We start from the raw sequence: 17,019 nt of genomic DNA on the forward strand, positions 1-17,019 counted from the left end.
GCTCGCGCGTGTAAATGCAACCCCCAAGAAATTACGCGCGAGCACGCGCGTACCAAGATGGTCGACTTGAATAACATAAGAAATGACATTGTTTAATATCCGGAAAACTGCTTATTTGCGGAAAATTTAAATGCGATATTCGTTTTTAGCATACCTGAAAACCTCCCCAACATCATTTAAAGGAAAATGTTAAGGTGGAAACCAAGTAAAATTTACTCATTTTTATTTTACTATACAATATATATTAAAAAAAAAAATATATATATATATATATTTGATTAATTAACGTGATGTTATGTTTGGAACATGACATTTTCGTTCTATAACGTTCGGGTTTTATAATTAGGTTGAATTTTGGATGAGAATCCAAAAAAAAAAAAAAAAAGTTTATTTAAAATATTTTGCGTCGTAACTTCCTACTTAGTTTTGCAAAGCACAAGGAGTGTATTTTTTGGATAAAATCCGAGTGGCAAATTGGCTTCCTCTCACAATAAAGGATGGCCCATTTTTATTGTCTTTTTTTTTTTTGTTGCTTTCTTTCGTGTTAAACGTGACTTTTGTTTGGTTGTAAAAAAAGTACACAAAAGTAATTTAATCTTTCAAAACTCAGACTTTGATCGTCTCCCCCCCCCACACACACAAACACACCTTCGAAAAAATTGCGCACATGATTTGCTGCGGCTAAAAAAAAAAGTTCGGTTTTGTTTGGAGTTTGCGCTGCTTGACAACAACAAAAACGAAGAAATAGTAAAAAAACAAAAAATGACCCGACTTTACGAGGAGAATAATGGACCATGTTTACGTTTGAACGGCTTATTCATTTTTGCTTACGTTTAAAAACAAAACAAAAGTAAAAAAACAAAAAAAAATCACTAATGATGAACGAAAAAAACCGTTTTTCAATTCTTCTATTAACAGTTTTCCTGCTTCTTGGATTAAAGGTTAAAGAAATTCTTTCGGATAATCCGTCGCCGCTTTCAACAACTTCAACGGAACCCCGGAGCACTATAATTCCATCGGGTAAGTGTTTATTTATCAGTGTTTCCACGGAGATTAAATAAATATCCGACACAAGGTCGTGAAGAAATTGACTTTTCACGGCCCATAAAAATGTTATTCACCGTTTTTTATTTTCATTTTGTACGGGCCAAATCTTTTCTTTTCTGTGTATACTTACCGGTTATACCTCTAGATAACCCCCCCCCCCAAGACTTCCTTAATCCTCTCATTAACCCTAAGTGCAAGTGGCAGGCCCTCCCCTCTCCAACAAAACTAAACGGATCGCCTAACAAGATTTCTGGTAACCGCACGGTACTAAACTACCGGAAAGTGAATTATGGCGGATAAAGCGTCACACAATCGAAATATGGTATAAAAGCTACAATCTTTTCTGTCGTTCATGTAAATTATTTACTTTTTACGAAGACTTTTTTTTTTTTTTTTTTGATGCTTGTTAAAATAGTCAACAAATCGATTTTTAAAAAAATGTGGCTTAAAGCAAAACCAACGGCACTTTCGTAGACTATTTATTTATAGTTAAAACTAATTTTGGCGGTAGTTGTCGAGAGTGCCCTCCCCCTCTAAATTCCACAATTTTCACTTTTTTTTTTTTTTTTTTTTTTTTAATTTTTTTTTTTACCTTTTTCCTGTAAATATCATCGATTACAGACTTAAGTTTCAGATTATAAAAAAAAAAAAAATTGAAACAAAACCTCATAACTTTTCAGTTTTTAATTAAAACATTGTACTAAATTGAACACGAAATTTGTGACCACGATGAATAGATAGGTAGATTCATACATAGATGAGAGAGAGAGGTAAAGAAATAGGTAAAACTATACAAACACCGTGACAGCGAATTAACCCTAACCCTAAACCCTAACCCTAACCCTAATCCTAACCCTAACGCTGTCACGGTGTTTGTATAATAATACCAAGAAATATCCCCCCCCCCTTTTTAACCCCTCGGTTCTAACCCCTATCTTCCGGTCACATCAAAGAGAGTTGCCATTTGTTTTTCATCGTGATCACAAATTTCGTGTTCGATTTAGTACAACGTTATAATTGAAAACTGAACCCCCACATGAAAAGTTATAGAAATTTTACTGTACACATAGATTCGAAAATGTTGTCAAAACATATATAACAAATAAATGCTATTAAAGGCAAGATAAGTTACTTTTCTACATAACTGGATAATTTTCTAGTGTTTTTATTTAATGTAACATGTATTATTCAGCTCGAAAAACATAGTGTTTACCGATGTATTGGAACATTTAAAATGGCGCCTGACTCTCTCCTTGAGACGGTAAGTTTGGGAAAAGGAGTTATAAATAAAAAAAACTAGGCAAAATACTGTTAGAAACTCGCTCAATATAATTTACTGTAGCATAGACTGACATATATTCGATGGGTTTTTAATAGTATCTTGTATATATTTTTTTATTTTGAACTCCTTTTTCCAAATTTACCTTGTCAGAGTCGGGCGTCATTTTAAATTTTCCAATACATCGGTAAATACTGTTTTTCGGGTTGAATAAACATGTTACATTAAATAAAAACACTAGAAAATTATCCAGTTAGGTAGAAAAGTAACTTATCTTTGATAATATTTATTAGTACTAGTGCAGTGCACTTATTGATCCGTGCTGAAATAACGTTATTTAAAAAACCATTTTTAACATGGGGAGGGTGTTTTGTACCTATTTATACTTTAACCTTACAATTGAATAAAAAAAACACATAAAACTTTAATTAAACTTGGAAATACGATTTAAAAAATAACGCGGCTTAGTAAGTGCACACATTTATTTGTTTTGACAACTTTTTCGAATCTGTGTATAGTAATACAAACCCGAATTTTTTTTTTTTTTTTTTCAAATGTTTTTTTTTTTTTTTTTTCAAATGTTTTTTTTTTTGTACAGTTTAGTCAAAGTTGTCAAAAAACAAATATATAACACATAAATGTTAGGTACTTGTACAGTTTAGTCAAGACATTAAAAAATGAAAATATCGAAAAAAAACTTTAAATTGTATGTATCCGTTATGGAACGAAGTTCTCCGAAAAAAAAAGAAAAAAAAAAAATTCACTTCAAGTAGATTTTTTTTTTTTTTTTTTTTTTTTTTTTTACAGCGAAAAAACAATTTATGATACCGAGCAAAATGTTCGATTTTTAGGAAGAAAAGCTAGTATAACTGGAGTTATCTCCCTTGGGCATTTCTAAAATTCAAACATTTTTTTTTTTTTTTACTCCGAGATGTCTGTCTTCAACGCGCTCTCATTGAAACCTGTTTTTTCCGTTGTAAAAAACAACAAAAAAAAAAACTACTTGATGAAATTAAGTGAAATTTTTTTCGGAGAACTTCGTACTATAACGGATGCATACAATTGAAACTTTTTCGGTATTTTCATTTTTTAATGTCTTGACTAAACTGTACAAGTACCGTTTTTTTCTTTTTTTTTTTAATTTGAAACTAAAGTCTGTAATCGATGATATTAACAGGAAAAAAGTGAAACTTGTGGAATTTAGAGGTTGAGAGATGCAGTGACTCCCAACAACGTCCGCCGTAATTTTTACGAAAAATGGGGTGGAATTGCATTTCTCCAGATGTAAACACCTTGAAGATTGCGAATACGGGTGGCATATCTCCCTTTTCGCTACTTTAATGGCGGACGGGTTTCAGACCATAGTGATAGACTTTTTTTTCTTGTTTTTACTAAAATCTCAAAAGCAGTTGTTCTACTCGACGAATTTTCGTAATTTTAGGATAGATTACGATTGTCGACATGACAATTAAGTTAATGTTGTTGATTAAAAAAAAAAAAAATTAATTTTCATTTAAAATCGACGAGAGTGGAATGCATTAAAAAAAATTCATCTTTTAAGTTAACACCTCCAACAGTAGAATCTCATGGGGGAGAGTAACTTAGCGGATTACCTCTCCCCATTGTTTATTTTTTAAATTTAGAAAAATTATTTAACTACGAAGTGTCGAGAAATTAGTGATGGTCAGGAAGTGGGTAATTATTTTACATTAAAGTCACATAGGAAAGTGATCCTACAGTCTTAGATCTAAAATATTATGTTGAAAAAAAAAGGGGGGGTGCTCTGCTCCGTTGTTATTGGAGCGGACAAAGAGGTAAAACCTGCGGAGAACGCTCTGATTTATGGTTGTTATAAAAATAGAATGGAAATTTAACCCCCCCCCACCAAATAGAAAGTAATCCAAGGAATAACATTCAACCATTGTACTTATATATATATATATATATATATATATATATATATATATATATATAAATGAAAGATTTTTAAATTGTTTTATAAAATTTAACAAAAACAAAAATGTCAATTTGGTATATCTTTTTTTTTTTTTTACATAAATCCAACTCGCCGTTCACATTGGAAATGTCGACTTTCATAGGTTTTCGGGTATGCTTACAACGGATGAAGACCCCCCCACACACACACACACACACCTGTTAAGAACAGCTGTCGGAATAAATACCCCAACTTTGTCAACAGTTACTTCCCCTGATTCATGCTATTTAAGTATACCTAGCCTGGGTGTTTGCAGGTGTGTGTTGAGCAAAAATTTAAAAAAAAAAAAAAAAAGTGGTAGTAGGCAGGCTCGAACCCATACCGCGAAAGAGGAAAAGAATAGGAAAAAAAAAAGGTACTTGTACAGTTTAATGAAGACATTAAAAAATGAAAATATCGAAAAAAGGTTATATTGTACGGATCCGTTTTGAACTGAAGATCTCTGAAAAAAGAAATTCACTTAATTTGATCGAATATTTTTTTTTTTTTTACAGCGGAAAAGCACGTTTTTATAACAGCACGTTGAAGGCAGACATCTTGGGTTAAAAAAAATTGTTTGGAGTTTAGAAACGTCACGGAGATAACTCCAGTTAAAGCGCCGACACCCCCTCCCCATCTTTAATACTAGCTTTTCATCCTAAAAATCGAACCTTTTGTTCGGTATCATAACAAATTGTTTTTTCGCTGTAAAACAAATACTTGATGAAATTAAGTGAAATTTTTTTTCAGAGAACTTCATTCCATAACAGATACATACAATTTAATTTTTTTTCGATATTTTCATTTTTTAATGTCTTGATTAAGCTGTACAAGTACCAAAAAGAAAACATGACGTCTTTGCCGTTTCGTCCATCCATCGCCAAATTGGAAGTGGCGAAGGTTTAAATTAAGGCTAGTCAATCGAAAAGAGGCGATGGCTTTCGAAAGTAGCGGCAAAAAAGTAACCCTTTCCTGTAAAAAAAAGTGCTCAGTTGAGGGTGAAGGAATTAATGTTTTTAGCCAATTTTTCGTCCGAAGCGTCAAAATGATATTGATCTCGTGAAAATCCGTCGCCTCTGTCGAAAGTTATATACATACATACATACATACATACATTTAAACAGACAAGTGAGATTTATATTATAGAAGATGTCCAATTTATTTCGAAAACTATTTTCGGTATTTAAATTTTTATTTTTTTTTTTACATTTACCGTTAAATTGATGACCTGCTCAGGTTTTCGGATATGCTGAAAACGAATATCACATTTAAAATTGGGTCAGACAAGTAGTTTTCTGGATATTAAGACCTTTATTGGCCAATGTAATCCTTTTTCATAAACATTTTATAAACTAGCAGCCATGTTTTTTCACAACTGAACAAGTACTAATCCACATGCATGCTATAAAATACCCCCTCCCCCTCATGTTCAGAATGGCGACGGCCACTGAAATTCATTAAGTAATACATTGGAAAAAATGTCTTAATATTAGAAAACTATTTGTCTGCCCTCGATTTGAATGTGATATTCGTTTCAGCAAACCCGAAAACCCCTAAAAAGTCGTCATTTAAAAGATGAATGTTGAGTTGCCATTAAAGTAAAATTTTATCTGGTCCAGTGGTCCACCATAACATTTTCATTTATAAAGACGACTTAAGAGTTGTCGGGCATGCTGAATATGAATATCGCATTTAAATTTTCCGCAAATAAGTTTTCCGGATATTAAGCAATGTCACTTTATTGTTGCTGATAGCCATCTTGGCACGCACGAGCGTAGTTTCTCGGAGTGGCATTTACACGCAAGAGCAAGCGCGCATTCGCATGTATTAAGATGGCCACCAGCAATAACATAAGTGACATAGTTTAATATCCGGAAAACTACTTATTTGCGGAAAATTTAAATACGATACTCGTTTTCAGCATACTCGAAAACCTAGCGCAGTCTTTTTAAGGGAAAATGTTAAGGTGGAAACCAGGTAAAAATTTACCATTTATCCCTTTTTTTTTATTTTTTATTATTCGGAATTTTTGGATATGTATAATGACATGACAATTAAGTAAATTCCATTGGTTTATAATGAATTTCGATTTTCGCTCTTAGGAGAAACCATCTAACAAAAACAAATTGTCTAGCGACATAATTGGTAACTGGAACAGCAAATAAATACTACGTAAAAATACCAAAAACAAATGGGGGGGGGGGTAACAAAAAAAAACCTCCATAATGTTCCTTATATTGATCACCCCCCCCCCTTTTGTGTGTAGGTCACCATAAATTGGCACCACACCAAAGAAGGGAGGAGGGTTGAGGAGAATGGAAAAACTGAAGAGAGAAAGCACTAGACAGACCTCTGTTGGATGAAAGCAAAGAGAACTGGAACCATGGGGAGGCTTATTGCCAACCCAATTCCAGTGAAAACCAATGGTCGCTGCCAACGAGAAATCAATAGCGGCTGTTGCGATAACGCAAATTTATCTGCAAAGATTATCTGAAGTGGTGAGAGTTCTAGAAATCTGAGGAAACTTGTTGTCACTCAGATCCCAGATAATACTACCAGTTGTTCTCAAAGAACTATCTTTGATGATGGTTTGTATGACGACTTCTCGTAAGTTAATGATAATTTAACATGTAAAAGGCATTATGTCTGTTTCCATATTTTCAAACTTTATCTCTACCGAAACTAAGTCATAGAGCGACACTAGGAGCCTCAAATGATTGGATTTTTATGGACCGTTCTTTAATGGGTTTTTAGTTGGTTAAAATAGTTTTTAAGGGGTCAAAAAGGGATCAAAATTGAAAAAAATCATTATACATTTTGTACGTTCATCTTTATTTTTAATCAGTTCATATGCGTGTCATGTTGGTAGAGTGGTAACGTCACCAGCTTTGAATGCTACAGTTTTGCTTTTGGTTTCGATTCTAGCTGATGGATCCTACTTTTTTTTTTACTTTTAAAATCACAACTCTATAATATATATACGAAATCTGGACAAATTAAAATATCATATTTAAGCGTATTTTACGACCGGGCAAAACCGCCCCCCCCTGCTAGTAATAAATTAAAAGAATTAAAAGAAAGTGGCACTTGTGTATTTTAGTTCTTAACTAGTATGGGTGCCCAGCATTGCCCGGGTGTTTGGAGGTGTGTGTTGAGCAAAAAACAAAAAAAGAAAAGTTGCAGTAGGTAGGTAGGCTTGAACCCGTGACGCAAAATCAGAAAAGAAAATGGTGTTGTGTGTGTAAGGGTGTGTGTGTGTGTGTGTGTAAGGGTGTGTGTGTGTGTAAGGGTGTTGGTTGAGCCAAAAAAAAAAAAGGAAATGAAAATTGCTAGCGTAAAAAAAAAAGTAGAAGTAGTGCGCGCTTGAACTCTTACTGTGAAGGAGAAAAAGAAAGTAAAAAAAGAAAAAGAAAAGAAAACATGATGCGTTAGCTGTTGCGGCCATCACCAAACCGCAAGTGAAATTAAGTTAAATTAAGGCTAGATAATTGAAAAGGGATGACGACTTTCGAAAATATCAGCGAAAAAAGCGACCCCTTCCTGAAGAAAAGTGCTCAGTTGAGGATGAAGGAATTAATGGTTTTCGCCTATGTTGAAAGTTTTAGGCAGACAGACAGACAGGTGAGATTTATATTATAGATGACGTTTTACTTTTTTCATTTTGAAAAACTTCTACTCGAAACAAGGGGAGACCACTCATAAAAGTTCTTGACTGCTCAAATCTATAAATTTTAATGATTATTTTGATGTATTATGAAAATTCATTTTGTAAAAGAAGAGTCGGCGGACCTGAAGAATCTTGCCCTCCTCTCTCTATTTTTTTTTTTTTTTTTTCATCTTTTTCAATTTTTTCAGCGAATTATTATCAAATGGACACTAGTTTACCAGATTATAATAAAAAAAAAATGCAAAAATTAAATATTTAAATATTTGTAGAAGTGCTCAGTTTCTAAGGCAACGTTCTAATAAATCGATCACCCATTTTAAAACCACTTGATGTTTTTAGGCCAAACTTCGCAAATTTAGCCTTATTTAAGTAGTTTAGCTTTTGCTATTTATTTTTTTATTTAAAAATTTTTTTTTACATAGACATCACAGCTTATCAAGGCCCAGAGGTCACTCGAGGATAAGGGATAAAGAGTGTACAGTAGTAAAATTGAACAATATAGTAATCGTTAGTAAAAATTTGGTAAATTTAAGTGGAACGGCTCATCAAGAACTTGTTTACATTGGACTTGAAGACAACCATATTGTAGTCAGCTGGAAAGCAGGAAAAAGGAAGACAGTTCCATAGGCGTACAGTTCTAAGAAAGAAGCTTTGCTCATGGAATCTATGTTAAGGTTTTGGCACAGATAAAGAGTGGGAGAAATTATTGATAGTGTTTTCAGCTAGACGAGTGTTTCTTGTGAAAGTTTGGCGAGGGGGCACCATAGATTGGAGCTCAGTCGAACACTTGCGATGAAAATAATGATAATGCAGAGACATACTCGCAACATCTCTTCTGTGAAGTGGGAAGAGAAAGGACATCTCCTATGAGGCTACGAAGTCTATTTTGAACTCTATCAAGGCAGGATAAGTCCTTTCTAGTAAGTAGCTCCTGCCCAGATGTTGCAACAGTACTCCATCCTTGGGCGTACCTGGCTCTTATATAGATAGAGAATTGCATCAGCAGTGAGATATCTACTGGATCGATAGAAGGATCCCACCATTTTTCCAGCAGCCTTGGCAACGATTTGATGTATGTGTTCCATTTCAGACAGGTGTAAAGGTCAAGCCCAGGAGCTTGTCAAAACATGAGGCCTCTCCAAGACGAAAGCCATTCATTGATACCAGATGGGGATCAGAGCGTTGATGATGTAAAGATAAAAGCTTGGTTTTAGATGCATTAAAAGTAACCAGACACCTCTTTCCCCATTGTACCACTTGCTCAAGATCAGAGGAGAGAGAAAAATTCTAAAAAAGCTAAACTACTTAAAAAAAAAAAAAAAAAAAAAAAAAAAAGGCTAAATTTGCGAAATTTAGCCTGAAAACATCGAGTGGTTCTTAAGTGGGTGATCGATTTTTAAATTGTCAATAGATTTCAGAAAGACTTCTTTTTTTTTTTTTTTAAATTGTTAATAAATTTCAGAAAGACTTCTTTTTTTTTTTTTTTTAAATTGTTAATAAATTTCAGAAAGACTTCTTTTTTTTTTTTTTTTTTAAATTGTTAATAAATTTCAGAAAGACTTTTTTTTTTTTTTTTTTTTAACAAAAATTTGGTTTGCAAATGAGATTGTAAACTTTTTTTTTTAAGTAGAGGTTCCTCAGTACATCACTACAGGGTGTCTCAAAAAATATGCAAATGTACTCACACTTCGAATGACGATAAAACCTTTATAAATGACTTATTTCAGGACAATCTTCCTCTATTCCAAACTAAGTTGATTTTCTGCCATGCAGTGATTAATTTCACCCGCAACACACACACACAAAAGGCAGCATGTTAGCGACAGTTGAAATGTGAGTACATTTTTTTAGACGCTCTGTATTATTGGAAGAGTTCAACAAAGATAAAAAGGTTAGGAAACATTGATATAGAAGATAGAGATCGTTTTTAGTGCATTGAAGAGGCACAAAAATAACGGGAAAGGTTGGAGATGCCGAGTGACGTCACTGGAAAGTACGGCTGAGTACTGTCCCTGGAAAGGATGGAAGAACAGGATGACGTCCCTGAAAACTAGATAGTAGGAAGGTGATGACGTCACTGGACAGCAGGAAGGGTTGGAAGAACAGGAATTATAAGAGCTGATGTTATCAGGGAGGAATTAAAAGCAACTCCTGTAGTGTAAAACCATCGAAAGGAAAAACGAAACATTTTTTATAACAACAAAATGATTTCTTCAATTAACTACACTGTTTGGTATAGGCGGAATAAAGTTGGACAGCGTTTGAGTGTAGAACAGAAAGGCGGAAAATTCTTTAGGCTGTTGAATATCTGTCAGCAGTTATCTTGGAGCAGAGATAGTCAATGCTTGAACGTCCAGTAGACACGGGCAGGAGAGAAAGAGGACGCTTTTCTTTATTGCTTTCAGGGTTCTCTCTGCTAACCGCGAATCCCAACTTGAACAAAAATGAATTTGGAGAGGGGGATTTCAGAGTGGGGAAGAGTCATTTTCACATATGAATCACCCACTTACAGACCACCAGTAATGATCATCTACTTTCGGCTTTGTTAGGACACTAGTTAATACTTGAACATGGAGTGGCCAGAGACAAGAGAGGGAGAGGGAACATCGTTCCTTGTTCCTTTCAGAGTTCTCTCTGCTGAGTGACCATAATTCCTGAAGGGGCTAAAATAGTTCTTCAGGGTCCTGATGGAATCAATGTGCATGCAAGCTGATTGATCTGTGTGTGACCAAATCACCTAGCAGGGATATTGATTTGCAAGGGGAAATAAGTTTTTTTACATTTTTTTACACATAGGCATCACCACTTATCAAGGCCAAGAGGCCACTCGAGGATAAGGGTTAAAGAGTGTACAGTAGAAATTGGACAATATAGTAACCGTTAGTAATGGAGATTGTAAATTTGGAACGGCTCATCAAAAAACTTGTTTACATTAGACTTGAAGACAACCATATTGTAGTCAGTTGGAAAGCAGAAAAACGGAAGACAATTCCATAGGCGTGCAGTTCTAAGAAAGGAGCTTTGCTCATGGAATCTACGTTTAGGTTTCGGCACAGATAAAGAGTGGGGAAAAGTCTTTATTAAATCCCACCTCTACACAATGAAGATCCTTAAATGTAAGAACGCCTTCGACTCTAATAGTTTCTTCCCCAGAACTGCTACACTCTGGAATTATCTTCCGGATTCCTGCTTTCTCAACTATACTGACATGGATGAATAATGACACTGAAGTTCAAGTTTAATGTGAACAGACATCTTGCTGCTCAACTCCCTACATAGTATCCTTGCAATTACAGAATGACGTCACTGGAAATTGGACAGCAAGAAGAATTGGAAGAGTAGAAATGACATAACACAGTTTGATTTGGACATCCTTCAACTGTAATGATGTGCCTCGGGTAGATTTGGTCCGCATAGATGTTGCCAAACACTGAAAAGTGCAACGGATCAAAGGGAAACGCAGAGGGCTGGGGGAGTTTTTTTTTTTATTCTTATTCACTTCAAGCAAGGCAAAGTGCCACTTGGACGCTAGGGGTTACTATTTGTTATTTGGTCCCATATCTAAAGGGACACTATTTAGGGAGTTGAGCAGCGAGATGCCTGTTCACATTATACTTGAACTTGCGCATGTCATTACAATCAGCAGGGATCCAGAAGGGAATTCTAAAGTCTAGAAGTTTGAGCGATAAAACTATTAGACTAGAAGGCTTCCCAGAACTTTTTTATTACATTTTCACCCCAAACAAGGCACATTGCCACTTTGATGTAGGGGGCTATATCAGGGACATAATCTACAGGGGTACTATGTAGGGAGTTGGGCAGCAAGATGTCTGTTCATGTTACACTTGAACTTCTGCACATCAACACTTGAACTTCTGCATGTCAGTACAGTTGGAGAAGCATGAACCTAGAAGAGAATTCCAAAGTCTAGCAGTTCTTGGGAAGAAACTACTGGAGTAGAAGGCTCTCTTACATTTAGGGATTTCTACTGTGAAGCGGTGTGATTTAGCTGCTTGTTGGGTTTGTCTGGGTATTTATGTCGAGGGGGTACAAGTGCTTGCAGTTCATCAGAGCATTGACCGTTAAAGTACTTATAGAACAGGCAGAGGGATGCTACATTTCATCGATGGGCCAGAGGCTGAAGCTTAGATGCCAGTTCAAGACCTATCAAATTGGCGACTCTCTTTTGAACCTTGTCTAGGAGTGAGAGACTAGTAGCAAATGCACCGGCCCAAATATGACAACAATACTCCATACATGGGCGAATGGCGGCCTTATAGAGGTACAAGATACTTTACGGCGTTAGTAGCTTTCTAGCACAGTAGAGAGAACCTACCTTCTTCGCAGCGGTCCTGGCAATGCTCTCAATGTAATTGTTCCAACTCATGTTTCCTGTGAACGTTAGGCTGAGAATCTGAGGATCTTTATAGTAAAGGGGTGGGATTTTGCGGCTTGTCGGTTAGTCAGGGTATTTATTTTAAGGTAAAAATGCAATGAATTGTAAAATAGGTGCAGGAATGCAACGTTGTGTTGATGAGGCAAGGCTGGGGGGTATTAGGACACTGCAACCTATGTGACTACAGTGAACCCCATGTTGATTCGTTTTTTTGTTGATTCGTTTTTTTGTTGATTCGTTTTTTTGTTGATTCGTTTTTTTGATTCATTTTTTTTGTTGATTCGTTTTTTTGTTGATTCGTTTTTTTTTGTTGATTCGTTTTTTTGTTGATTCGTTTTTTTTGTTGATTCGTTTTTTTTTGTTGATTCGTTTTTTTTTGTTGATTCGTTTTTTTGTTGATTCATTTTTTTTTGTTGATTCGTTTTTTTGTTGATTCGTTTTTTTTTGTTGATTCGTTTTTTTGTTGATTCGTTTTTTTTTGTTGATTCGTTTTTTTTTGTTGATTCATTTTTTTTTGTTGATTCGTTTTTTTTTGTTGATTCGTTTTTTTGTTGATTCGTTTTTTTTTGTTGATTCGTTTTTTTGTTGATTCGTTTTTTTTGTTGATTCATTTTTTTGTTGATTCGTTTTTTTTGTTGATTCATTTTTTTTGTTGATTCGTTTTTTTGTTGATTCGTTTTTTTTGTTGATTCGTTTTTTTGTTGATTCGTTTTTTTTGTTGATTCGTTTTTTTTGTTGATTCGTTTTTTTGTTGATTCGTTTTTTTTGTTGATTCGTTTTTTTTGTTGATTCGTTTTTTTTGTTGATTCGTTTTTTTGTTGATTCGTTTTTTTGTTGATTCGTTTTTTTGTTGATTCGTTTTTTTGTTGATTCGTTTTTTTGTTGATTCGTTTTTTTTGTTGATTCGGTTTTTGTTGATTCGTTTTTTTGTTGATTCGTTTTTTTGTTGATTCGTTTTTTTGTTGATTCGTTTTTTTGTTGATTCGTTTTTTTGTTGATTCGTTTTTTTGTTGATTCGTTTTTTTGTTGATTCGTTTTTTTGTTGATTCGTTTTTTTTGTTGATTCGTTTTTTTTGTTGATTCGTTTTTTTTGTTGATTCGTTTTTTTGTTGATTCGTTTTTTTTGTTGATTCGTTTTTTTTGTTGATTCGTTTTTTTGTTGATTCGTTTTTTTTGTTGATTCGTTTTTTTGTTGATTCGTTTTTTTGTTGATTCGTTTTTTTGTTGATTCGTTTTTTTGTTGATTCGTTTTTTTGTTGATTCGTTTTTTTGTTGATTCGTTTTTTTGATTCATTTTTTTTGTTGATTCGTTTTTTTTGTTGATTCGTTTTTTTGTTGATTCGTTTTTTTGTTGATTCATTTTTTTGTTGATTCGTTTTTTTGTTGATTCGTTTTTTTGTTGATTCGTTTTTTTGTTGATTCGTTTTTTTTGTTGATTCGTTTTTTTGTTGATTCGTTTTTTTTTGTTGATTCGTTTTTTTGTTGATTCGTTTTTTTTGTTGATTCGTTTTTTTGTTGATTCGTTTTTTTGTTGATTCGTTTTTTTGATTCATTTTTTTTGTTGATTCGTTTTTTTGTTGATTCGTTTTTTTGATTCATTTTTTTTGTTGATTCGTTTTTTTGATTCATTTTTTTTGTTGATTCGTTTTTTTGTTGATTCGTTTTTTTGTTGATTCGTTTTTTTGTTGATTCGTTTTTTTTGTTGATTCGTTTTTTTGTTGATTCGTTTTTTTGTTGATTCGTTTTTTTGATTCATTTTTTTTGTTGATTCGTTTTTTTGTTTATTCATTTTTTTGATTCATTTTTTTTGTTGATTCGTTTTTTTGTTGATTCGTTTTTTTGATTCATTTTTTTTGTTGATTCGTTTTTTTTGTTGATTCGTTTTTTTGTTGATTCGTTTTTTTGTTGATTCGTTTTTTTGATTCATTTTTTTTGTTGATTCGTTTTTTTGTTGATTCGTTTTTTTGTTGATTCGTTTTTTTGTTGATTCGTTTTTTTGTTGATTCGTTTTTTTGATTCATTTTTTTTGTTGATTCGTTTTTTTGATTCATTTTTTTTGTTGATTCGTTTTTTTTGTTGATTCGTTTTTTTGTTGATTCGTTTTTTTGTTGATTCGTTTTTTTGTTGATTCGTTTTTTTGTTGATTCGTTTTTTTGTTGATTCGTTTTTTTTGTTGATTCGTTTTTTTGTTGATTCGTTTTTTTGTTGATTCGTTTTTTTGTTGATTCGTTTTTTTTGTTGATTCGTTTTTTTGTTGATTCGTTTTTTTGTTGATTCGTTTTTTTGTTGATTCGTTTTTTTGTTGATTCGTTTTTTTGATTCATTTTTTTTGTTGATTCGTTTTTTTGATTCGTTTTTTTGTTGATTCGTTTTTTTGTTGATTCGTTTTTTTGTTGATTCGTTTTTTTGTTGATTCGTTTTTTTGTTGATTCGTTTTTTTGTTGATTCGTTTTTTTTGTTGATTCGTTTTTTTGTTCATTCATTTTTTTTGTTGATTCGTTTTTTTTGTTGATTCGTTTTTTTTTTTGATTCGTTTTTTTGTTGATTCGTTTTTTTGTTGATTCGTTTTTTTGATTCATTTTTTTTGTTGATTCGTTTTTTTGTTGATTCGTTTTTTTGTTGATTCGTTTTTTTGTTGATTCGTTTTTTTTGTTGATTCGTTTTTTTGTTGATTCGTTTTTTTTGTTGATTCGTTTTTTGATTCATTTTTTTTGTTGATTCGTTTTTTTGTTGATTCGTTTTTTTGTTGATTCGTTTTTTTTGTTGATTCGTTTTTTTGTTGATTCGTTTTTTTGTTGATTCGTTTTTTTGTTGATTCGTTTTTTTTGTTGATTCGTTTTTTTGATTCATTTTTTTTGTTGATTCGTTTTTTTGATTCATTTTTTTTGTTGATTCGTTTTTTTTGTTGATTCGTTTTTTTGTTGATTCGTTTTTTTTGTTGATTCGTTTTTTTGATTCATTTTTTTTGTTGATTCGTTTTTTTGTTGAATCGTTTTTTTGTTGATTCGTTTTTTTTGTTGATTCGTTTTTTTGTTGATTCGTTTTTTTGTTGATTCGTTTTTTTGATTCATTTTTTTTGTTGATTCGTTTTTTTGATTCATTTTTTTTGTTGATTCGTTTTTTTGTTGATTCGTTTTTTTGTTGATTCGTTTTTTTGATTCATTTTTTTTGTTGATTCGTTTTTTTGTTGATTCGTTTTTTTGATTCGTTTTTTTTGTTGATTCGTTTTTTTGTTCATTCATTTTTTTTGTTGATTCGTTTTTTTTGTTGATTCGTTTTTTTGTTGATTCGTTTTTTTGTTGATTCGTTTTTTTGATTCATTTTTTTTGTTGATTCGTTTTTTTGTTGATTCGTTTTTTTGTTGATTCGTTTTTTTGTTGATTCGTTTTTTTGTTGATTCGTTTTTTTGTTGATTCGTTTTTTTGTTGATTCGTTTTTTTGTTGATTCATTTTTTTTGTTGATTCGTTTTTTTTGTTGATTCGTTTTTTTGTTGATTCGTTTTTTTGTTGATTCGTTTTTTTTGTTGATTCGTTTTTTTGTTGATTCGTTTTTTTTGTTGATTCGTTTTTTTTGTTGATTCGTTTTTTTGTTGATTCGTTTTTTTGTTGATTCGTTTTTTTGATTCATTTTTTTTGTTGATTCGTTTTTTTGTTGATTCGTTTTTTTGTTGATTCGTTTTTTTGTTGATTCGTTTTTTTGATTCGTTTTTTTTGTTGATTCGTTTTTTTGTTGATTCGTTTTTTTTGTTGATTCGTTTTTTTGTTGATTCGTTTTTTTGTTGATTCGTTTTTTTGTTGATTCGTTTTTTTGTTGATTCGTTTTTTTGTTGATTCGTTTTTTTTGTTGATTCGTTTTTTTTGTTGATTCGTTTTTTTGTTGATTCGTTTTTTTTGTTGATTCGTTTTTTTTTTTATTCATTTTTTTTGTTGATTCGTTTTTTTTGTTGATTCGTTTTTTTGTTGATTCGTTTTTTTGTTGATTCGTTTTTTTGTTGATTCGTTTTTTTGTTGATTCGTTTTTTTTGTTGATTCGTTTTTTTGTTGATTCGTTTTTTTGTTGATTCGTTTTTTTGTTGATTCGTTTTTTTGTTGATTCGTTTTTTTGTTGATTCGTTTTTTTGTTGATTCATTTTTTTTGTTGATTCGTTTTTTTGTTGATTCGTTTTTTTGATTCGTTTTTTTGTTGATTCGTTTTTTTTGTTGATTCGTTTTTTTTTTTTTGATTCGTTTTTTTTTTGTTGATTCGTTTTTTTTTTGTTGATTCGTTTTTTTTGTTGATTCGTTTTTTTGTTGATTCGTTTTTTTTGTTGATCCGTTTTATTTGTTGATTCGTTTTTTTTGTTGATTCGTTTTTTTGTTGATTCGTTTTTTTTGTTGATTCGTTTTTTTTCTTGATTCGTTTTTTTTGTTGATTCGTTTTTTTTGTTGATTCGTTTTTTTTGTTGATTCGTTTTTTTTGTTGATTCGTTTTTTTTGTTGATTCGTTTTTTTGTTGATTCGTTTTTTTTGTTGATTCGTTTTTTTTGTTGATTCGTTTTTTTTGTTGATTCGTTTTTTTTGTTGATTCGTTTTTTGTCTTCAGTCTTGATTCTCAGTTGTTACCGTTATCCCTCTCCACACACCCTAGCCCTGCGCAATCTGCTATACATAAGGCC

General features: G+C 32.2%; 1 protein-coding gene across 1 annotated transcript in view; it reads left to right on the plus strand.

The window, feature by feature from the left end:
• The first annotated feature begins 283 nt into the window (after positions 1-283).
• The window catches only part of LOC145252451 (uncharacterized), a 64,958-nt gene continuing 48,222 nt past the window's right edge, over positions 284-17,019 (plus strand). The window contains exon 1 of the mRNA XM_080111853.1: positions 284-1,020. Coding sequence (XP_079967979.1) covers positions 876-1,020 — 145 coding nt within the window. The 5' untranslated portion in view covers positions 284-875. The remainder of the gene's footprint in view (positions 1,021-17,019) is intronic.

The sequence above is a fragment of the Euprymna scolopes genome, chromosome 29 (assembly GCF_053919585.1).
Source record: "Euprymna scolopes isolate OS-2025 chromosome 29, ASM5391958v1, whole genome shotgun sequence".
In the NCBI taxonomy this organism is placed as follows: domain Eukaryota; kingdom Metazoa; phylum Mollusca; class Cephalopoda; order Sepiida; family Sepiolidae; genus Euprymna; species Euprymna scolopes.